This window comes from Onychomys torridus, chromosome X (assembly GCF_903995425.1).
Source record: "Onychomys torridus chromosome X, mOncTor1.1, whole genome shotgun sequence".
Lineage (NCBI taxonomy): Eukaryota > Metazoa > Chordata > Mammalia > Rodentia > Cricetidae > Onychomys > Onychomys torridus.
The window spans coordinates 100073655-100099124 of record NC_050466.1 but is presented as its reverse complement, the minus strand read 5'-3'; the positions used below and the strand labels follow the sequence as shown (position 1 = coordinate 100099124).

Here is a 25470-nt window from a genome sequence, read left to right as displayed (position 1 = left end):
GAGGCGGCTCAGCTGTTAAGAGCAGGTATTGCTCTTAGGAAAAAGACTGGAGTTCAGAGCTCAACACTCAGCAACCTGCGTAAGTACTCTACCAGGCAATCCACAGCCACCACATTCTCCTAAGATCCAAATAATGGAACACCTACCCAACATAAACAGTACCAGATATCAACACCTAGAATCACCTTAATTATCCTAATTCCAGATACCTAGACACCAACATAAAAACACAAATATTAGCAGCAAAGGCCTATGTCCCAAAGAATTCAGTAACCTTACTACAGTAGACCCTAAGAAATGTAATATGACTGAAGCACAAGACAGGAACTTCAAAATAGCAGTTATGAATATGTTCAAGGACAATAAAGAGGATATAAATTTAACCCTTAGTGAAGTGTATGAAAACACAAAGAAACAGTGGAAGAAATATTGAAAACAGTTCAAGACATGAGAGTAGAAATACAGTCACTAAAGAAAACTCAAACTGAGATAATATTGGAGATGAAAAAAAAAGCAATTCAAATGGGAACCTCCAAGGCAATCCTTCCCAACAGAATATAAAAGGTGAAAGAGAGAATTTCCAGAATTGAAGATAAAAAAGAAGAAATGGATACCTTGGACCAAAAGAAAAACAAACCTAAAAATCTACAAATACTAGTAATAAAGGAGGAAGAAATAACCTAGATCAAAGACACAGTAAGTATTTTCAACACAATCATAGTAGAAAATTTCCCTAACCTAAAGGACCAGAATGATTTAGCTTTATAAGATCTTCAGAGAAGAATTTATGTCAACTCCTCAAATTATTCTGCAGAATAGAAACTGAAGGAACATTGGCTAATTCTTTTTATAAAGCCACAATTACCCTGATACTTTAACCATACAAATCCCCAACAAAGATCAATTTTCCTTATGATCATAGATGCAAAAAATTCTTTTTATAGTATTTTTATAATTAACTTAATTTCACATACCAGCCATGGATTCCCCCATACTCCTTCCTCCCACTCCCCAGCCCTCTCCCCCAATCCACCTCCCACTCCCACCTCCTCCAAGGCAAGGTCTCCCCTCGGGAGTCAGCCCAGCCTGGCAGACTCAGCCAAGGCAGATCCAGTCCTCTCCTCCCTTCACCCAGGCTGAGCAAAGTGTTTCAGCTTAGGCCCCAGGCTCCAAACAGTGAGCCCATGTGCCAAGGACAGGTCCTGCCTCCACTGCCTGGAGGCCTCCGGAACAGTTCAAGCTAATCAACTGTCTCACTTATCCAGAGGGCCTGGTCCAGTTCCATGGGGGCTCCTCTGCCATTGGTTCACAGTTCATGCACTTCCACTAGTTTGGGTATTTGTCCCTGTGCTTCCTCCAACCATGGTTTCAACATCTCTCACTCATACAATCCCTCCTTTCTCTCGCCAATTGGACTCACAGAGCTCCACCTGGGGCTCCGCCATGAATCTCTGCATGCGCTTCCATCAGACACTGGATATACAGTACTTGCAAACTACTACCAAGAGCACATCTAAAAAGAGTATTCACCACAATCAAGTAGGCTTTATTCCAGAGATGTAGGGATGGCTCAATATACATAAATCAACAAATGCAATCCACCAAACAAACAAACTGAAAGGAAAAAAAAATCCATATGACCATCTCATTAGGTGTAGAAAAGGCTTTTGACAAAATCCAACATCCTTTCATGACAAAAGACTAGGGATATGAGGGACATACCTCAATATAATAAGGGCAATTTCCAGTAAGTCCACAGCCAACATCAACCTACATGAAGAGAGACTCAAAACATTTCCACTAAAATCATGATGCCCACTCTTCATATCTATGCAGTAGAGTACTCAAAATCTTAGCTAAGCTGGAGCAATAAGACAACTGAAGGAGATCAAGGGGACACAAATGAGAAAGGAAGACATAAACGCACTTTTATTTGCAGATAATATGATTTTACACATAAAAGATCCTAAAAACTCCACCAGGATACCTCTACAGCTGACAAACTTTTTCAGCCAATAGCAGTATACAAAATTAATACATAAAAAACAAAAGCCTACCTATACACAAATGACAGAAGGAGAAAGAAATCAGGGAAACAATACTCAAAAATACCTTGTGTTATTTCCAATCAAGCAAATGAAATATTTGTGTAATAAAACTTATTTGTAAAATAAAACTTGCATAAGGCACTGAAGAAAGAAATTGAAGACACCAGAATAAACTGTTTATCCCCGCAAGATATAAATACTAACACAAAAAACTAGTGTGAAGAGTGTAACAATCTCTGCTATAAACCTGACCATGTGTCTCTTAGGGCTTTAGGACTTGAGGGAGAAATATAGAAGTGATTGGAATGTTGTGCTACAAAAAAACCTTGAATGGTACAACCAGAGCTTAATGTACCATTCTAGCGAGAGCTTACAAAACAAGAAGCCAAGAGAAACTCAAACAATAGGATCCAGGGAACAAGAATTACCCCATCAGGATCTGGGCTAAGGGCCACTTATGTAATAGTCTGTCAAATAATCCAGCTATATTATATCCATGTTCTAAGGTCTCGAGTGAGATTGAATTTAAACTTTATGGACAAATCGGATTAGTGGAGAAAATTTGGAGACAAGGTACCTTTTAGAGAATGGCATGGCTAGTGTTTACTGCTATCACTCAGGTCAAGTGTGCATGTGAGCAAACCATAAGGCTGTAATATAGTGGAAATATAAATTTTGGTGAGGAAAAGAGTGTGAACAAATTCAACCATACAGACAAGGTAGGTTTGAAAGTTTCTGTAACTGCTAAGGAGATTAAAAGGAAAACCATTAAGGAAAAATTTGACATATTGTACTAAGAGGAAAAAGTGTCCTGAAGGCAATGCACCACCTATTAAAGGCTACACTCTGCAAAAAATGTTTGTTTATTTGAAAGGAAAATACTTAAGCTGAAATAAAAAATTCTACTGTAGGCAAATTCTTCTGGAAAGAACTTTCCTAACTAAACAAATGTTTCCCCATGGTCATCTCACAGAATCTGACACAACTGTGGACTAAAGGGAACAAGATCCATTGTGAGATGCCAGTAGAAGTTGGCAGCAGCATCCATGTGGTGCTACAGGAATTTAAAAAAAAAGCAAAATTGATGGTATAATGAAGTCACAAAACAGTTACAGAAAGACACTAAGGTCAGGCAGCATGCAGCAATATTGGATTCTCTAAGAGGAGTCCTTGGGAGACAAAGGCATGAACCTGTGAAGGTGATCTAAGTTGTACTGGAGACCTCGGGATGTTGGAGATGCCACAACCATGGGAGGTCCACAGAGAAATGCTAATGAAATAGAATAAAGCCAGGTAAAGAGAGAGTCCATGTGTGCTTTAGGAAGTAAAGCTGGAGGGACTGAACTACCTAAGCCCTTTGGAGCTCAGAAGATTCCATCAGGAGCCTGAGATGACATGGACATAGAGTTATAGGATTTAGCATTTTCTCTCATTTTCAATCTTGCTTTGCTCTGGCTTCATTCTTTTCTTTTGGAATAGCAATGGTTAGTTTGTACAATTGTGTGTTAGAAGTTTGTGGTGTTATAGGGCTGTCAGTTAGAAATCATGTTGAGTGTCAGATAGGAAATGGATTTTTAAAAACAATTAATTTTTTTAATTTTTTGAAATTATAATTACATCATTTCTCCCTTTCCTTTCCATCATCCAAATGTTCCCATATACACTCTTTGCTCTCTTTCAAGTCCATGGCCTCTTTCTCATTTTTTATATATGTATCACATGTATGTGTAAATGTGATCTATTTATAATTTAATCAATATATAAATATATTTAGGAATATAATATATTATATGTATCATATATAAGTGTATTATTATACATAATGTATTGTATCATATAATTATATGTTTAATACATATCATTAACATAATCTATATTACATATTATGTATAATACAATACAGTATTATATGTAATATATAGCACATTATATATAATATAGAGCTGTGCTCGATATTTTTATTATATATGTTATATATAACATCATATTATGTATCAGTCTGTATACTGTTACTTGTATAAGCCTTGATAATTTTAAATGTTGAATAGAAATGAAATTGTTAAAGACTATGAGAACAAGGGGTAGAAGTGGATGACTTTTAAAAGAAGTGATATGTTTAGCTGTCAAGTTGACAAGAGGTGGAATTTTAATGTTAAATCTTCACTGACATTGTGATTGGTTTTAAAGTCACCTAGGTGACACACCTGTCATTATTCTTGGGAGGGTATTTCTGGGAGAGTTAGCTGGGGGAAAAGGAAATATAGGAAAGAGGAACCCAGATTTGGGCATTCTTCTTTTGGACTACTAGGGTTACAGAAACCATATGGCAATTGTGAGTTTATTTTCAGAATTTAATTCATGCTAAAATTTTATACTTCAAATAGTTATTTAATTTAATATGATATTTCACTGCAACTTTTTTATCATATCACTATAAAATGCTCATTTTTTTAAAATTTGAGTAACTTATTAAATTTGTTTTGTGACCAAAAAATATATATATTATTCTTATTACTGCTGCACCCAACCTTCTCTAAACTTACCAAGTACATTTGCCATACCCTACTTCCTGCAGGTCCTTTTATCCCATTTATATCTTTTATTACACTCATTTTTATTTATTAGATATGCTATCTAACATTAGAATGCTATCAAAATGATCATGTAATCATACACACACAGATTTGCATAAACATTTATTTTTCCATTTGGAAATCAATAGTTGGAATTCATGTGAGCCCAAGCTATTTTGTAAGGCATTTCTTGTTTTTCATAAGCCGAATATTTCTTTTCTTTTGGAGTATAGGCTGGTCTTGGGGGCCCAGATGTGGAAAAATCCTGCAAGGAAGTTAAAAATATTAAAGTAATTGCATGACATTTCATAAAATATCTAAGCTTGCTTAGACATGCTAATGTATCAGAAAATTGAGCATATATTATGTGTCATTTTAGAAAACTGTTTAGTTGCTATTACAAGTTCACAATTATTTTAAAAATAAAATATTTATTTTAATTGATGTTAGCTTCTTTTAAATAGCCACTAAGTCCATGTACTGTCACTCTTCTGAGCTGGTTTAGCTACTGTGCAATCCAGAATCTCTTCACTACAATAAGAAACAAACATTGCTGGATGGTATGTATGTAAGAAAAACAAGTAGTTTTGTGATATTTTAGTCCCAAAATTCATTTTGTTACTGCATAAGATGGATGTTAGTACATCCCTGAGTAAGTCTCCTAGCATTTAATCAGTTCTCACTGGTTTCAAATCTCCTTTCTAATGATTGCAAATTTAAATATTATATATAAATTATAATATACAAATTAATAAAATTAATAAAAACTCATTACATTTATTTATATATACATGAGTACCTATTTTATTTTATGTATTCTATATCTTTGACTCTCATTTCCTAATCCCATTATACAAACTTAAGTAGTAGGTATATTGATTCATATAAAGTCAATTTTCCAAACCTATATCTGAACTAATTTTGTTTTATTATTTTAGCATAATGAATGCCAATGTTCACTATGTCATCTTCACTGGAATTATGATGATTATGACCATAAATAGAAATTGAAATGTTTTCTACATACGAAGATTGGTTTCATGTGTGTGGTTGACAAGTTGTTCCCATAGTTTACTGCAGGTTTAGTTGGTCCTGGAGAGTCATCCCAATTACGTGCTGGATGGTTGTAAAAAGTACCTTCTTTGAGTTCTTGAGCCATATAGCTATTTTAAGAATAAAAATTAGAATATTTCAAAATATAACATGTATATATTGCTAAAGAATTATAGTGCAAAGATTACTATGACTGTATTCTATATGAAATGAATGAAGTCATTAGATTGAAATAAGAGGCATAATGAAATAATGGTGTATTCATAAGATAGAAAGTACTAAACAATTTTTCTTTTAATTATATTGCAAAAACTAGAGGCTTGATATGGAATAGTACCGATGTTCTTTCTCAGAATTCCCACAAAATTGTGATACTTAGATAAATGGGAAACACAGAATTTAAAGTTCTACAGTTTAATTTTCCTTTGCTCTTTAGCATATTTCCCAAATAAAATATCATTATATAAATATCCACAGTTAGAAACAGTGTTATCTACACCACACACACACACCACACACACACACACATACCACACACACACACCACACACATACCACACACACACACACCACACACACACACCACACACACACACACCACACACACACCACTCACCACACACACACATCACACACACACAAACCACACACACACACACCACACATATACACCACACACACACACCACACACACACCACACACACACACACCACACACACACCGCACACACAAACACCACACACACACCACACACACACACACAAACCACACACTCACCACACACACACAAACCACACACACACACACACCACACACACACCACACACACACACACACAACACACACACACACCACACACACACCACACACACACACACACACCACACACACACACACCACACACACACACCACACACACACACCACACACACACCACACACACACCACACACACACAAACCACACACACACATACACACCACACACCACACACCACACAGACACACACCACACACACATACACACCACACACCACACACACACCACACACACACAAAAACACCACACATATACCACACACACCCACACACATCACACACACACACCACACACACACCACACACACACCACACACACACAAACCACACACACACATACACACCACACACCACACACCACACAGACACACACCACACACACATACACACCACACACCACACACACACCACACACACACAAAAACACCACACATATACCACACACACCCACACACATCACACAAACACAAAACACACACACACACCACACACATACCACACACCACACACACATACACACCACACACACACAAACCACACACACACCACACACACACCACACACACACCACACACACACACACACCACACACACACACCACACACACACAAACCACACACACACATACACACCACACACCACACACACACACACCATACACACATACACACCACACACACACAAACCACACACACACCACACACACACACCACACACACACCACACAAACACCACACACACACACCACACACACACCACACACACACACACCACACACACACACCACACAACACACCACACACACACCACACAACACATACACACACACCACACACACCACACACACACAAACACACCATACACACCACACACACACCACTCACCATACACACACACCACACACACACAAACCACACACACACACACCACACATACATACCACACACACACACCACACACACACACCACACACACACAACACACAACACACCACACACACACACACACACCACACACACACACCACACACATACAACACATACACACAAACACACCACACACCACACACACACACCACACACACACCACACAACACACCACACACACACACACCACACACACACACCACACACATACAACACATACACACACACAAACACACCACACACCACACACACACACACACCACGCACACATACACACCACACACACACCACACACACACACCACACACACACACCACACACACACCACACACCACACACACCACACACACACCACACACACACACACACACACACACACACACACACCACACACACACACACACCACACACACACACCACACACACACACACACACCACACACACACCACACACACACACCACACACACACACCACACAACACACCACACACACACACACCACACACATACAACACATACACACACACAAACACACCACACACACACAACACATACACACACCACACACACACCACACACACACACACCACACACACACCACACACACACACCACACACACACACACCACACACACACACACACCACACACACACACACCACACACACACACCACACACACACCACACACACACCACACACATACCACACACACACCACACACACACACACCACACACACACCACACACATACCACACACACACTACACACACACACACCATACACACACACACCACACACATACCATACACACACTACACACACTACACACACACACACACACACACACACACACAAGTTTAAACTGCTCAAAGCAATTATTTCCAAGTGAGATACTCTTTTCTTCTTTTTCAGTATTTGTACTTTCAACTTCCCTTTTATAGGATAGATAACTTACTTGGAATTTATTCTGGATAATGTTGATGATGGAGAAAAAGAATTTCCAGAAAAGGCTCCTTGGTGGGATAGGCTCCAGAGACTCTACACAGAGATTTTTATAAGAGGAAAAACAATGGTTAGTCATGATTTGAAGGAAATGTAAAATACAGTGTATAACTGCTCACACTGCATCTCCATGCTAATACATAAGTACTATGATAGTTCTAAGCCATTTCCTACAATATGACAAGTGAACAAAAGTAAGTAAAGACACTAGGAACTTTGCAAGCATCTATTAATCTAGCTACCTGCTATAATCTGCCTGTCACCCATCTAGTGACAGAGATAAGAAAGAGATTAAGTATCCACCTGAAAAGGCCTACTGACAAAGACTCATGAGACTGACCTTGTATTTTTCTTTTACTGCTTAAAATTGTCTCTTCTGTCTCTGGGCCTTTTCTTCTTCTTGGATTTGAAAAACCTCTTCAGGAGGAAATACAAAGCAATAATAAAACACAGTAGAAAAGCCATAAATCTAGGAAGACACCAGGTGAAGCTGGTTCAGGAAAGTGAGCTTGTATCTGTAACCTCCTCACTCAGTCTCTGACATCACAATGGGCTGAATCATGATGTCAGAGTATTACAGGTCTCAGGTCTTAAAGGGGCCACGTTTCTTTTCATGGTGGATGTAATTTCTTTGGTTGATGCCTTTTCCTCTCTCAGGCAAGAGGGAAGAGTGCATTTCTTGTGGTAAAAGTTTGGACTCGTGATTATGAATAAAGAATTTTTAGATTGAGTAACATGGATGCTTTGAGGGAAAGGATCCTCAAACAAACTGCAAAGATACCTAAAGATGTAGAATTTTGTACTCTTATACACTTTGACTTATCCATTTGGGGCCTATCTTTTATTCTTTAATATTTATGTGTATTAATGATTTTGCCTGTATGTAAGTCTGTGCACCACATGTGTGTAGAGTCTGTGAAGGACAGAAAGAGTATCAGACGCCCTGGAACTGGAGGTACAAATGGTTGTAAGCTGTCACATGGATACTGGAAGTGCAACCAGTGCTCTTAACCACTGAGTCATCACTCCAGCCATGAGCTGAATTTAAACTCATTAGTCTACACTTAGCCTTATTCCAAGTAAGCAGAGACAGCAAAGTACTTTAGACAAAACATGAAAGCATATAGAATAATTAAGGCCAGAGAGAAACTGAAATGGTGAGATTGCATTTTTTTAAAACTCAGATCATCAGCAAGTTAGTAAAGACACGTTTGTTTGTTTGTTTCAGAATTAGTAACTATCAGTCAGTACCAACTATTTCTAACCAAAAAACCTGTGGGAATGACAAAGCTATTAATAATTCTAGGAAAATAACAAGCAGACATAAGTAATGTAGTCATTCTGCTTTGAAGTCTAACAGTAGTTGAACCCAAAGCTGAACCTCTTCACATACTCCAGAAGCATGAAAAATGTGGGTTTTACTTTCTCCATGAAAAACATTTATTTTATATCATATTTCAGAAAAAAATTGAAACACCATAATCAGCATTAGGGATTGATTGTTTTCCATCCATGTTGATGCAGAGAGAGTAGGGGTTGGATTTGCCCAATACACCATGAAACAAGCCATGGCCTACCTCATCAATTTTAAATAAGAAAAAGCCATGTGGAGGAACCCATTAGGGTACAAGAGTACAGGAGTCACCAGATTAAACATTTAAATAAATAGTCAAAGAGTGTAAACACCATCTGTGTGTCACAAAAATGAAAGAAATTAAAAAGTGAAATTCATGGTAGTATTATGAAGAACTAAATAATCACGCACTTGAAGATGTGGAAGTACATCTAATCAAACTAGAACAGTCTGACTAGAAGCCTAGCTAGTGAAAATCACAGGCAAAGAAGCTGGCCTGTTTTTTCTCCTCTTCAATGTCAATGATGTTTTTACAAATTTTAAATAATACAGGCCATCTCTATGATAGTAATAGCTGGAACCAGAAGAACACTGTATCATGGAGAGGACAAGAGAAGTTCATCTTTTAAAATTCGTGATTTATGTATAGTGTTCTGCCTGCATGTACACCTGCACACCAGGCCCCAGGTGGAGCTCCAGGAGTCCAATTGGCGAGAAAGAGGAAGGATTGTATGAGTGAGAATTGTTGAGACCAAGATTGGAAAAAGCACAGGGACAAATAGCCAAACTAATGGAAACACATGAATTATGAACCAAAGGCTGTGGAGCCCCCAGCTGGATCAGGGCCTCTGGATAAGTGAGACAATTGAACTGTTTGGGGGGCACCCAGGCAGTGGGACTCGGACCTGCCCTTAGTGCATGAGCTGACTGCTTGGAACCTGGGGCTTATGCAGGGATACTTTGCTCAGCCTGGAAGGAAGGGACTGGTCCTGCCTGGACTGAATCTACCAGGTTAATCTGAATCCCCAAGGGAGTCTTTGCTCTGGAGGAGATAGGAATGGGGGGTGGGCTGGGGGGAAGGTTGAGGCAGGGCGGGAGGGGGAGAACAGGGGAACCCATGGCTGATATGTAAAATTAAAATTATATAATTATAAAATAAAAAATAAAATAAAATAAAATTCGTGATTTAAAAAAAATCTTCAGACGTCCTGAAGCAATATTCAGCCTATCCTACAATTGCCTTATTTTTTTATACTCTCCTCAAGTTTCCAAATCCTTCTCCATGATATTTACTCTCAACTGATAACCTTACTTCATAAAGAGCATATTGAGTGAGGTAACCCAGACTCAGGAAGATAAGCAACACGTATTCTGTGTTTACTGTTCCTAGTCCCACGTCTTCAGGTGTTGACTATATAACATGGATCAACCACAGAAACCACAAATGGAAATTTCGGAACCATGTGGGAATAAACAGGATGCAGGTGATAGAGAGTAGAAAATTGTGCTTGCTTCGGCAGCACATATACTAAAATTGGAATGACACAGAGAAAGTAGAAAATAAAAAATGGGGATGTAGCCTCCAAATGGGATGGGGAAGGGAGGTCAATACAGAAGGAGAAGGAGGGGAAGGAATAAATACCAAGGTTGTTTGAAAAAACTTCAAGAAATCATTATTTTATAGTTACCAAAAATTATACATATAAGTGTATGCATATATATGTATATATCTTAAAATATTTTAAGAGCTAGAGCTGTCAATGTCCCCCTCAAGAACTGTAGACTGACAGAAACTTCAGTACTAGGCACAAAAACAAATTCCTTTAAAATGATTGTTAAAGGTAATACATAGGTAGTACAAGACTCACTAAACAATACTGACTATGGTTGTTGCCTTTGGTTGCCTCTCAGATGTCGAAGAAAAGCTCCTATTGCTGAAGATAATTCATATTTAGCACACACAACCCAGATTATATGACCTGATTCTAATCTGAAAGCCTCCATTTTGTGGTCTAGCTTCCATAGTACCAGAAAATACTGTATAAGCTGCCAAGAAGGGAAGCAATTAATAGTCTTTCCTATCTAGCTGTGACACCTATAAACCACAACAATGACCAGCATGGCAAGATACCCATAAAGATGCAATAAGAAATAGTTGTTTATTTGAACTTATGGCCCACTCAACAAGAGGGAAATCATGGCTGGTATTAGAAACCTAACCTGGGACTAATGAAGTCCTGTATCTAAAAGAGATCTGCCACTTTTCTAGACCAAAATTAGTTCCTGTCTACAATCTGAATCTTGTCCTTTTACCCACAAATGGTGTGTAGATCACCTCTGATTAAAAAAAAAAAAAAAGCTTTTCTTTCCAGCAAATGGAGACCATCACAGAAAACCACAGCTGGAAACAAAACAGAAATCAACCAGGTCACAGGAGACCAACCACAGTGGATACATCTGCTGTGGATGATTGATTGATCAATAAAACTGTTGATTGGCTAGGAGCCTGGCAGGAAGTAGTTTTGAAAGCATTGTCATAGGAGACCACTTCCTAAATATAACACCAGTAGCACAGACACTGAGAGCAACAATTAATAAATGGACCTCTTGAAACTGACAAACTTTTGTAGGACAAAGGACAAGGTCAGTAAGACAAAACAGCAGCCCACAGAATGGGAAAAAATCTTCACCAACCCCACATCTGACAAAGGGCTGATCTCCAGAATATATAAAAAAAAAACCTCAAGAAACTAGACATCAAAATAAAAAATGGGCTACAGAGCTAAACAGATAATTCTCAACAGAAGAATCTCAAGTGGCCTAAAGACATTTAAGGAATTGCTCAACATCCTTAGTCATCAGGGAAATGTATGTCAAAATGACTCTGAGATACCATCTTATACCTGTCAGATTGGCTAAGATCAAAAACACTGAAGACAGCTTATATTGAAGAGGATATAGAGCAAGGGGAATACTCCTCCACTGTTGGTTGGAATGCAAACTTGTACAGCCACTTTGGAAATCAGTATGCCAATTTCTCAGAACATTGGGAATCAATCTTCCTCAAGACCCAGCTCTACTGCTCTTGGGCATGTACCGAAGGAATGCTTAATCATACCACAAGGGCACATGCTCAACTATGTTCATAGCAGCATTATTCATAATAGCCAGAACATGAAAACAACCTAGATGCCCCTCAACTGAAGAATGGATAAAGAAAATGTGGTACATATACACAATGGAATACTACTCAGCAGAGAAAAAACAATGACAGCATGAAATTTGCATGCAAATTGATGCAACTAGAAACTATCATCCTGAGCGAGGTAACCCAGACTTGGAAGGACAAACATGGTATATACTTACTCACAAGTACTCACAAGTAGATACTAGATATAAAGCAAAGGATAACCAGACTGCAACCCACAGCTCCAGGGAGGCTAGCTAGTAAGGAGGACCCTAGGAAGGGCACATGGATCGGCCAGTGATGGAGAAATGGATGAGATCTATGTAATTAAACTGGGGGTGAGGTCAGGTAATGGAGGGCAAGGGACGGGGGATGAGAGCTTTGAGGAGCGGGAGGTTCAAGCTGGAACGGGAACAGAATTGAAGAGTAAGGAAAGAGAAACCATGATAAATAAAGACATCATGGGAATAGGGAGAAGCAGAGTGCTAGGGAGGTTCCCAGGAATCAACAAGGATGACTCCATCATTGAGTACTGGCAATGGTCGAGAGGGTGCCTGAACTGGCCTTCTCTGGTGATCAGATGGCTTAATACCCTAACTGTCATCATAGAACCCTCATCTACTGACTGATGGAAGGAGACGCAGAGATCCATGGCCCGGTCCTAGGCAGAGCTCCAGCAGTCCAATCAATGAGAGAGAGGAGTGATTCCATGAGCGAGGGATGTTGAGTCCACGACTAGAAAAACTACAGAGACAACTAGCCAAACTAGTGGAAATGCATGAACTGTGGACCAATAGCTGTGGAGCCCCCACGGTATGAGCCTAGGCCCTCTGGATAAGTGAGACAGTTGTTGAGCTTGAACTGTATAAGGGGCCCCAGGCAGTGGGACTGGAACCTGTGCCTAGTGCATGAGCCAGCTTTTGGGAGCCTAGTGCCTATGGTGAGAGGCTTTGCACAGCCTAGTTCATGGAGGAGGTGCTTGGACCTGCCTCATCTGAATGTACCAGGCTCTGCTGACTCCCCATGGGAGACCTTGCCTTGGAGGAAGTGGGAATGGGTGGTAGGTTGGGGGGCAGAAGGCTGGGGGGCTGAAGGAGGGAGGACAGGGGCATTTGTGGTTGGTATGTAAAATGAATAGAAAATTTTTTAATAAAAAAGAAAAAATGGGATAGGACTTGCAATATAAAAGTAAAAGGTTCTTGGTCATTTAAAATAATTTTTCTAAAAATAGTTTTATTAAGATATTATTTATATAGTATAGAATACATCAGTTAAAGTAAACAATTCATTGTTTTCAATATAGCCATAGATTTGTCAGTATAATTTTCATCATCTCCAAAACAAAACAAAGCTCTGTACTCATAAGCCATCATCCATCATTCTTATCAGATCTTACTCCATTCCTTTCCCTAGAAAGCTAGCAATCTACTTTCTGACTATGTGAAACTTTTGGAAATTTTATATAAATGGAATCATGAAATATATAATCCTCTAAGACTTATTGGCATTTTCTCTCCCCACCCCGACCCCCGAAGCTGAGAACCGAACCCAGGGCCTCGCGCTTGCTATGCAAGCGCTCTACCACTGAGCTAACTCCCCAACCTGTTTTCTCATACTGAAATGATTTCAAGGTTCATCTACACTGTAACAAATATCAGGATTTCTACTTTTTATTACCAAATGATATTTCATTACACAGATATGCTATATTTTGTATTCATTGATAGATATTTTAGTTCTTTATTTTGTTTATCTTGAGTTTGCTATAAACATTCCTGAATAACATACTATTTGATTTTTTTTCCTATTCTCCTGGTTATATACCTAGAAATAGAATTGCAGGTCCTATGGTAACACTGTGTTTAACATTTTAAGCAAGTGCCAAACTGTTTTTCTAAAGTAGCTGTGTTATTGTACATTCCCAATAGCAGTGGAAAAAAATTCCAATTTGAGAATGTCCTCACTGAGCTGGTCACTGGGTGGTGCACACCTTTAGTCCCAGAACTGGGGAGGCAGAGACACGCTAATCTCTGTGAGTTCAAGGCCAGCCTGAGCTACAGAGAGGGTTTCAGGACAGGCTCCAAAGCTACACAGAGAAACTTTGTCTCAAAAAAACAAAAAAAATCAAAACAAACAAACAAAAAAGCAAACCCCGGGGCGGTGGTGGCACACGCCTTTAATCCCAGCACTTGGGAGGCAGAGGCAAGCAAATTTCTGTGAGTTAGAGGCCAGCCTGGTCTCCAAAGCGAGTTCCAGGAAAGGCGCAAAGCTACACAGAGAAACTCTGTCTCAAAAAACCAAAAAAAAAAAAAAAAAAGCAAACAAAAAGAATATCCTCACCAAACCTGTTCTTTTCTCTTTCATTTTATGTATCCTAGAGTGTATGACAGTTTCTTATTGTGAGTCCAGTTCTCAGACCTATGATAACTATTGATGTTGAGCATCTTTTCATGCATTTATTGTTCATTTGCATATATTGCTTAGTGAGAATTTTATTCAGAGACTTTGCCAAGTTTTAAATGTATTTTTTTTTCAGTTTGAGTTGCAATTCTATATACAAGTTCATCATCAAACAAATGATGTTTCTAAGTTTTCTGTCACTGGGCTATTTTCTTCCCGGTGTCCTTTCAAGCACAATGATTTACATTTTGTTTATTTCTTGTTTATCCATTTATTTGCTAGATTCATGCTTGATTTCACATCTAAGAAACCATTGTTTAAACACAAGCCATGAAAATGTATAACTGTAATCTACCAAAAATTGTATTTTAACTGTTATATTTAGATTTTTCACCAATTCTGAGTTAGTGTGTATATGATATATGGTATCAATTATAAATATGAAGTCTTGTTTTAGAACTACCAATTTTATTGTATTGACATCTGTGCCAATTGTTCATCATCCAAATCACAATAGCTATGTTCAGATTATTAATCCTCTAACTTTTAAATTTATCGTTTCATTGTACACATTTATGAGCTACAGTGTACAATGGACAATGCTTAAGTTGGGATCAATAAGGCTACCTTCTCTTTATTATTAATTTTTGTCTGCACCTTTCAGCTCTTATTTTTTAGATGTTCAAAAGATATGCAATAGGTTATCATGAAGTATATTTATCACACTGTGCTTTGAAACCTACAACATAGTTCTTCCATCTAACTGTGTTTTGATACCTGTTATTCAATCTCCTTCTATAATGCCTACATCTCCAACTTTCCAACCTCTTATAATTCACTAGTCTACTTGAGGTAGACTTTTCAGACCATCCACATATGAGACATGGTACTCCAACTTTCTACAACTGATGAATAGTCACTCATTCAATGATAAACATCTAAGTCAATTATGTATCTTAACCATTGTTAATAGGTACACAACAACTATGATTCACTGATACCTTCTAAATATACTGATATCCTTTTTTTGATAAATGCCCAGAAAAAAATACATATGTAGAGAGAGAGAGAGACATAGATAGATGCTCAAATAGTTGCATTATATAATCAATCTAATGTTTACAATTTTAGAAGCCTCCTGAAAGTACTCCATTGAGGCTGTATGAATATATAAAATTGGAGAGTTAAAAATCATCATATGAAAATAAGAAGCATTCTCATGTATCAGCGACATTTTTTGGAATAAATTTTAAAATTAATCCTAGTTATAGAAGGAACAGAAAAATTATTTTGAGAGAAATTTAACTAAAGAAGTGTGATATCTTTGTAGTAAATAATAAAAAATACCACAATGAAGGGACTCAATGAGGACACAGAAAGGAAGGGCCTTCCATGTTCAACCCACAGATTCAAGGTACTTTTCTTAAAAAGACCATTAGTACTCCTCATGTTTTTAAGAAATCCTGTAATTGTGTACTTCTTACAGGAACACACACACAAAAAAAAAACAACAAAAAAAACAACTCAAATAGCTTAAGCAATCTTAAGCAAGAATAAAACTGGAAGCACAACACTATTTAATTTTTTAAATATAATACCAAGTAGCTGATGAGATGGTGGCACTGATAAGCGCTCTTACTGCCAAGCCTGATGACCAGAGTTTGATCCCCAGAACCCACATGGTGGAAGGAGAGAATTGACTCCCTCAGGTTGCCCTCTGACCACATACTTGCTATGGAATGTGTGCACTTGAACATACACATGCTCATATGCAATAAATTAATTAAGTTTAAAAATTGAAAATATACTACAAAGCAGTAGTAATAGTATCATTGGTACTTGTACCAAAGCAGACACACTGAAGCATGAGTCAGAACTGAGGGCCCAGTAAGCTCTCTGAGCATTTATAACCAACTGATTTTTCAAGTTGTACTAGTGTGCATTTTTGATGACATATATAATATACTTTGAACATATTCACTCCCAGTCACCCTCTTATATACCCCACCCCTCACTTTGCTCATCCTCTATCTCTTCTCAAGTAGACTCCTCTCTATTTTCATGCCATATGTATGTGCATATTTTCTATTTTCATGCCATATGTATGTATATATAGAGAGAGTATATGTGTGTGTGTTTTTGATGTATCTGTATCAACTAGGTTCTACATATGATAAAATACATACAACATTTACATTCCTAGGTGTGACTTATTTAGCTTAGTATGATGATTTACATTTCCTCCCATTCTTGTACAAATGATATAATTTTGTTTTCTTTTATGGCTAAATAAATACCACCATGCATATGTATGCCACATTTTCTTTACCCATTCATTTATCCTTATACCTACAGTTAAGTGTAATCTTTACCCCTAATAAAGAAAACTTCCCTTTGCTACAGATAGAGACCACTACAGAAAACTACACCAATCAGAATGCAGAGTTGTGGATCCTGGTTCCAACTGATACATCTACAAGACCATGCCTGCACCTAAGGTTCAAGGAACAATGTGGAAGTGGAGGTGGAAAGATTTTTAAGAGCCAAGGGATGATGGAGTTCAAAAGGAGATTGCGTCTCTCAGGTATGTCAGAAATTAGACCCATAAAGTCTCACCAAACATGACTGCCTAAACATGAGCTGAACAAGGACAACAACAGTAGACATGCCAAAGTGGACAGAGGAAAGACCAGGAGGTCTCAAGCCTACACAGAAAACTGCAAGCAACCGAGAAATGCACAGAATGGGACAAATCGTCTTTTCCAGGAGAAGAGCAGACCTATTGGTTGTTCAATATCAAATGGTCAGTCCTGAAACCATACATAGAAATAATATTATACAAACTGAGCATTTATTTTAGGAATATGTGTATACACATATACACATATGTATGTAAGTAAGTAAGTATGTATGTATGTATGTATGCATCTAACAACAATTAATGCAAAAAGAGGCCATGAATTTGAAAGAGAGTAAGGAAGAATATATAGGAGGATTTGAAGGAAGGAAAAGAAAGGAAGAAATTATGTAATTACATTATACTCTTAAAAAGAAAGAAAACCAATTAGTTACAAAATATATAACCTAATTTAAGAACAAGAAAATTATATGAATATGTATTTTTCAAAAGAATAAATTTAAATTCCCAACAAACTTAAATAAATGTGATCAAAATCACTAGCAAGTCAAACCTGCAAGGAGGCACAGCATCTCACCCCACTAGAATGTCTTTTATATACAAAAAAGAAATAAATGTTGGCTGGGATGTGGAGAAAAGGGACTAGTACACACTGTTAATGTGCTTTCCAACTTCCTCTTCTACTAAATTGCTTTGGCTATCCTCGGTCTCTTCAAAAACATGTTTTAGGATAAAATAAGCTGTTACCATTTTAACATCATTAAGGTTTCTAACCCATGAACACATGATATATTTCATTATTAAGGTCTTGTTAACTTTCTTTCAATTCTTTTTGTTTTATGAACTTTATTCCTGAGCATTTTTATTCATTCTGGTTAAGTTGTAACTAGAATTATTTTGTTAATTTGAGAACAGATCCAAATAGATTTAAAAAATGTTTATTAAAATAGAACTTTTCTATTGAAACAAAGGATTCATGAGACACTTATTTTTTATCTAACATATAGACTAAACTATTTTAATCCTTCTCATAACAAAAGTATATGCAATAGGTTCATTAAAGTTTTGTTTTACCCATGTTTTAGAATAAGTTGTTTTAAAATAATTTTATTAGTATAAAATGTAGTAAATGTAAAATCTGAAACTAGACATTATAATTACTTACTTTAACTTCATAAAAAGATATGCCTGGGTATAAATAAATTAAAGGCTAAATTTCATTTGAAAAATAATTATTTTTTTATGAGTACAGGTGTTTTGCCTGCTTAAACGTGTGTATGTGCATCACCCATGTGCCTAGTAACCATGGAAGCCAGAATATCATGTGTCAGATCTCCTGGAACTGGAGTTATAGATGATTGTGAGCTGCCATGTGGGTGTTGAAAATTGAATCTGAGTCCTCTGGAATAACCAAGAGCTCTTAACCACTGAGCCCATCTCTTCATCCCCATTGCTTAATCAGGGTACCCATACCCATAAATTCACATACCTACAGACACCAGATTTTTTATAAAGAAGCCAGAAATACACAATGGAAAAAACAAAGCATCTTCAACAAATGGTGCTGGTTCAACTGGTTGTCAGGATGTAGAAAATGCAAATAGATCAATATCTATCATCCTGCACAAAACTCAATTCCAAATGGATCAAAGACCTCAACATAAATCCAGGTACAATGAGCCTGATAGAAGAAAAATTAGGAAATAATTTTGAATGCATTAGCACAAGAGACAACTTCCTGAATAGAACTCCAAAAGGGCAGATACTAAGATCAACAAATAATAAATTGGGATCTCATGAAACTGAAAAGGTTATATAAGACAAAGGATGCTATCAAAAGAACAAAATGGTAGCCTAAAAATGGGAAAAGATCTTCTTCACCAACCCCACATGTCACAGAAGGCTAATTTCCAAAATATATAAGAACTCATGAAACTAGACATCAACAAACCAAATAATCCAATTTATAAATGGGGTAGATCTAAACAGAGAATTCTGAACAGAGGCATCTCAAATGGCACTTATACCACTTATATAAATGTTCAACATCCTTAGCCATAATGGAAACACAAAAAACAACTCTAAGGTTCCATCTTACAACTATCAGAATGGCTAAGATAAAAAATACAAGTGACAACTTATGCTGCAGAGGATGTGGAGCAAGAGGAACACTCCTGCATTGCTGGTGGGAGTGCAAACATATACAGCCATTTTGAAAATCAATATGGTGGTTTTTCAGAAAATTGGAAATCAATCTACTTCAAGACCCAACTATATACCACTCTTGAGCATATATGCAAAGGATGTTCAAACATATCACAAGGAAACTTGCTCAACTATGTACATAGTAACTTTATTTGTAATATACAGAAACTGAAAACAACCTAGATGTACCTCAACTGAAGAATGGATAAAGAAAATGTGGTACATTTATACAATGGAGTATTACTCAGTTGTTAAAAACAATGAAATTTGATGGAAAATGGATAGAACTAGAAAAGATCATCCATCCTGAGTGAGGCAACCCAGACCCAGAAAGACAAACATGGTATGTACTCACTTATAAGTGTATATAAGCTGTAAAGGATTAGCATGCTACAATCCACAGACCCAAAGAAGCTAAGTAACAAGGAGGGCTCAAGGGGGAATGCATGAATCTAACTGAGAAGGGGAAATAGAATGGACATCACAGGTGGATGTAGGGTTGGGAGGAGAGGGGTCTGGATGGGAACATGGGAACAGGAGGGATCAGGTAGAGGAGGGAAGGAGTACTGGGAAAATCAATTGGAATCAAGGGCATCTCTGGGGTGAACTAGAAACTAGTGCAATGGAAACTCCCAGGAATCTGTGAGGGGGACTCCTAGCAATGGGAGATATGAAGTCTGAACTGGCCATCTCCTGTAATCAGGCAAAATTTCCAGTGGAAGGATTGGGATCCCAATCCAGCCACATAACCTGACCTACAATTCGCCCTGCCTACAGGATATGCTGTGTAAAGGTGGGAAAGAAATTATGGGAGTGGCCAACCAATGACTGGTTCAGCTTGAGATCCATACCATGAGAAGGAGTCCACCTCTGACACTGCCTTGGGGGCCAGGACCCAGAGGCTGGACAGCCCAGAGACCTAGGATAGAGCCAATTATGACTGGCAGAAAAATGTCAATGTAATGATGCCCTAACAACATTCTGCTATACATAGATTGATGACTACCCCAATAACTGATGCAGAGACCCACAGCCAAACATTAGGTGGACCTCCTGGAATCCTGTGGAAGAAGGGTAGGAAGGACTATAGAAGCCAGAGGGGCCAAGGCATCACAAGAAAACCCACAGAATCAACTAACCTGGGCTCATAGTAGTTCACAGAGACTGAACCAACAACTAGGGAGCTTACATGGGTCTGACCTAGGCCGTCTGCACATGTGTTACCATTGTGTAGCTTGTTCTCCTTGTGGGACTCCCAACAGTAGTAGCAGGGGCTGTCTCTGACCCTGTTACCTGATTTTAGGATCTTTTCTTCCTATTGGGTTGCCTTATCCAACCTTAATAGGAGAGAAGGTACCTAGTCTTAATGCAACCTGATATGCCATAAATGGCTGATACCCATGGGAGGCATGCCCTTTTCTGAAAAGAAAGGAGGAGTGTTTTAGGGGATGAAGAGAAGTTGGGGGGAGGGACTAGGAGAAGAGGAGGGAGGGAGGGGAAACTGAATGGGCTTGGAAAAATTAATTAAACAATTAACTAAAAATTAAAATTGTAATTCTGATAGAAAAATAATGAAAGTATAATTATCCAAATATTTTGCAATAACATTTGCAGTTTTTCATGTACAAACAGGTTTGAGAATTCTTTCTCTGAATATGTCATAGTTAATATATAAACAAAGACTTTCATCTAGGCATTTCCTTTCATACTTTACCATAACATCATAAAATACAGTTATACACACCTCTTCCTAACTGCCTTAGGTCATTATATTTCCCCATGCTTCACTTCACATTTATAAAGATCATTAAGACTATGGTATGTGGAAAATGTATCAGTTAATTATTTTTATGGAAAAATAAAAAAGCAAGAAAGCTATTTAACTATACCTTTGACATTTTGTGTTTGTATACTGTGGCTCAATACTCTTTTATGTTTGACATATTTTCCATGCAAGGAAGGTAAAATTTTACTTCCAAAGAGATTATGAATGATAGAGTGTGCTAAAAATGTTTCTGTGAACATTTACTAGATGATATCGTTATTTTGTAAGATAAGCAATTAATTACTGTAATTTTGGATAAATTGTTTCATGTTACAATAGAAGAGTTGAGAGATTAGTGGCTTCCAAAATTTTTTTTTTAAGATTTAGATTTTTTTTAAAACCATGTCTTATTTTAAGAGATAATGTTTTTATTCTACTTTTCAATATTTCAAGCAATTTTCAAATTCAAATATATTTTGATCATATTCTTCCCCTCATCTAAGTCTTTCCAGATCCTATCCCCTTCCCTACCCACCCAACTTTAAGTTCTTTCTCAAGAAACAAAAACTCAATAAAACAGCAAAACCCCCTAAAGCAAAGAAAAGAAAAGAAAACCACAGGCAAAAGGAAAAAAGAAACAAAGCACCAAACTAACCAAATAAAAGTGCACAAAAACTTTAAACAAACAAAAACAAAATCACAACAACCAAAAACCTGTGGAGTCCTTTCTATGTTGGTTAACTACTACTGAAATGAGGCCTGTCCTAGAGTGGTTGTTATGCCCAGTGTCACTCCATTGGAGCAAAGTGACAGTTCAGTTGTTAACCTTTACCATGGTAGCAAGGTTTTCATTAACTCATCCATTATTAATATATCAAAATAAAATATAAGACAAAACAAAAACTATCACATCAAAGTTAGGCAAGACAACCCAACAGTGTTTTTATGTGATTTCCAAGTGCAAATGAAGACATAGTTTCTAATGTAAAAATAATCCAGAAATATGTGTTCTATTTAATATTTAATGATTTAAAAAGCAACTTTTCTTCTATAACAAGAGTTTATATCATAATTTTGATAATTGAAGCACTTTACCTTTCCTTTCACAGTGACTACTCAAAGCACCCTTATGAAACTAAGATAGGTTTTCATGCTACATATCATAGATATGATATGATATCAATATATTGTATGTCAATAAATATCAACAAAGCTGAGTGGTGGTGGCGCACGCCTTTAATCCCAACACTCGGGAGGCAGAGGCAGGCGGATCTCTGTAAGTTCGAGGCCAGCCTGGGCTACCAAGTGAGTTCTAGGATTGGCGCAAAGCTACACAGAGAAACCCTGTCTCGAAAAAAACATAGATATATAGATGTCAACACAGACAAATTCATATCTCTATCATGAGCTTTTGAAATAATTTGAGTTTGACTTTGCAGATTTATATTCATTTTTCTCAATATTTGATTTTAGAAGAGTGTACATACACACATACTCACAGATTTTTCATGATATATCAGCTATTCTTTCAAAATAAATTTATAATTTTTCAATATTTAGTTTTTCAAGTTATCAATGAAAACTTTCTCTTTTAAGTAATTTTATGATCTTGTCTAATATAGATCTAATCTTTATACTTATAATTATCTCCTAGGACAAATAAGAGAAACTAAAATAGAATAGAGAACTTGTTCAGTAGATAAAATATCTACAATTATATTTTTAATATTATGTTAAAAATTCAAAATCTAAAGGGGAATATTTTTATAGATGTAACAAAGTCAAAAAACAAGTGATGAAACAGGATATGAAAACAGATCAAGGACTTATAAACTAGAAGCAGCCCTGGTAACAGTCATTTTGAATTGAATACTCTAAATCAATATGTACCTTCTACCTTGGCCCTGCCTACTCCACTATTATTAGATTACAAAATACAAATTGGTAAGAAATGAATATTAAATTTTACTCACTTGGCTTTCAGGCTAAATATCTTTTGATATATTCTCTGAATATGTGTACAGAAGGGCAAAGCTAACTGAGAAAAATGGAAGAGTAAAAAAAAATGTAAGCCAAGTGTAGGAGGCTCTCCTGTCATCCATGAGCTCAGGAAGCAGAAGCAGGTGGATTGTGAGTTGTTACCAAAACTGCAAAACATAGACTCTATCAAAAACAAACAAAACAAAGAAATAAAAGACGTTTGGTGGCAAGAACTTCATTGTATATATCTTTGAATTCTGCTTACTCTCTCTCAGCATAATATGGTGCTTTGCTTGGGATAGACACTCAAGTTATATTTTGAAAACTCAGTTTTAATAAATTCAATAAGTGAAAAGATCAAGACCAAAAATGCTTTTTAAAATTCTAATTATGTGCTTCCAAACACAATAATCCAAATAGGAAAATCAGGAAGAAGACACAACAATTACACTAAATATCTCTTTTAATATTACAAAACAAGCTATATAAATTATTTTCATTGGTTTTACTGAAAGAAATATTAAGACTAGTACTTGTCTCCAAAATTTGGCCAGAGTTATTGAGAAAATTATTTTAAATATGCAGAATGTCCTGAAGCTGTTTTCTTATGTTCACACATGTACTATGACATGAACACATGAATACATATACATATCACATAAAATAATAATAAATTTTTTGAAGATTTATTTATGATTATTTTCTTTACATGAGTGTTTTGCTTACATATATGTATTGTACCATGTGCAGGTATGATGCCCACAGTGGTCGGAAGAGGATGCTGAATGCCCTAGAACTATAGTTAAAGATGGTTGAGAGATGTCATGTGGGTGCTGGGAATCAAACTCAGGTCCTCTGGAATAGCAACCCTAATAAGTAATTTTTTTTAATGAAAGAAAAACATCCCTTACTCATAATAGCCACCTTTTAAGTCCAAATAACTGATACTGGTCTTAGAGAGATGGCTTTGTGATTAAAGGCACATTTTGATATATTGACTCCTAAAACCTGCCAATCTATAGAACAATAATGCATATTTGTCCACGGTGCATAGAATAGTATCAAATAAAATATGACCACAAGGCAAAGGCAATCATGATTTCTATAAACAAAAACTATTTTTTTAAAACTGTACCTAATCAAATCAATTAAGGCCTTCTGTGCACTTTTAGTAATGGTGTTCCAATATTTTAAATTTACTTACACTATGAGAAAGGTATCATGTTCAGGTCTTTGATTCATTTGAAGTTGAGTTTTGTGTAAGGTAAGAGAGGGGTCTAGCTTCATTCTTCTGTACTTTGATGCTCAGGTTTCCCAGCACCATTTGTAGAAGATGCTGGCCTTTATCCAATGTATATTTTTGGCATCTTGGTCAAAATATGTGAGTCCTAATATGTGAGTCCTAATATGTGAGTCCTCTATTAGATAAGCATATAAGTATAGATAGTGGTTGCTGTGGGATGTCCTATATGCTGTGAATATATGTTGTTATGATTGATGGATAAAATGCTGATTGAC

The 25470-nt window shown here is 37.0% G+C and overlaps 1 protein-coding gene across 2 annotated transcripts in view; it reads right to left on the bottom strand.

Annotated features, from left to right (window-relative positions):
* Window positions 1-4763: 4763 nt before the first annotated feature.
* Window positions 4764-25470, bottom strand: part of LOC118573724 — a 65139-nt gene continuing 44432 nt past the window's right edge. Inside the window, exons 5-7 of one of the 2 annotated variants that reach the window (XM_036174054.1) lie at window positions 8377-8461; window positions 5649-5784; window positions 4764-4886 (exon numbers count right to left, since the gene is read on the bottom strand). In XM_036174054.1, the coding sequence (XP_036029947.1) occupies window positions 4764-4886; window positions 5649-5784; window positions 8377-8461 (344 nt within the window). The remainder of the gene's footprint in view (window positions 4887-5648; window positions 5785-8376; window positions 8462-25470) is intronic. The other variant, XM_036174055.1, reaches the window with a different exon arrangement.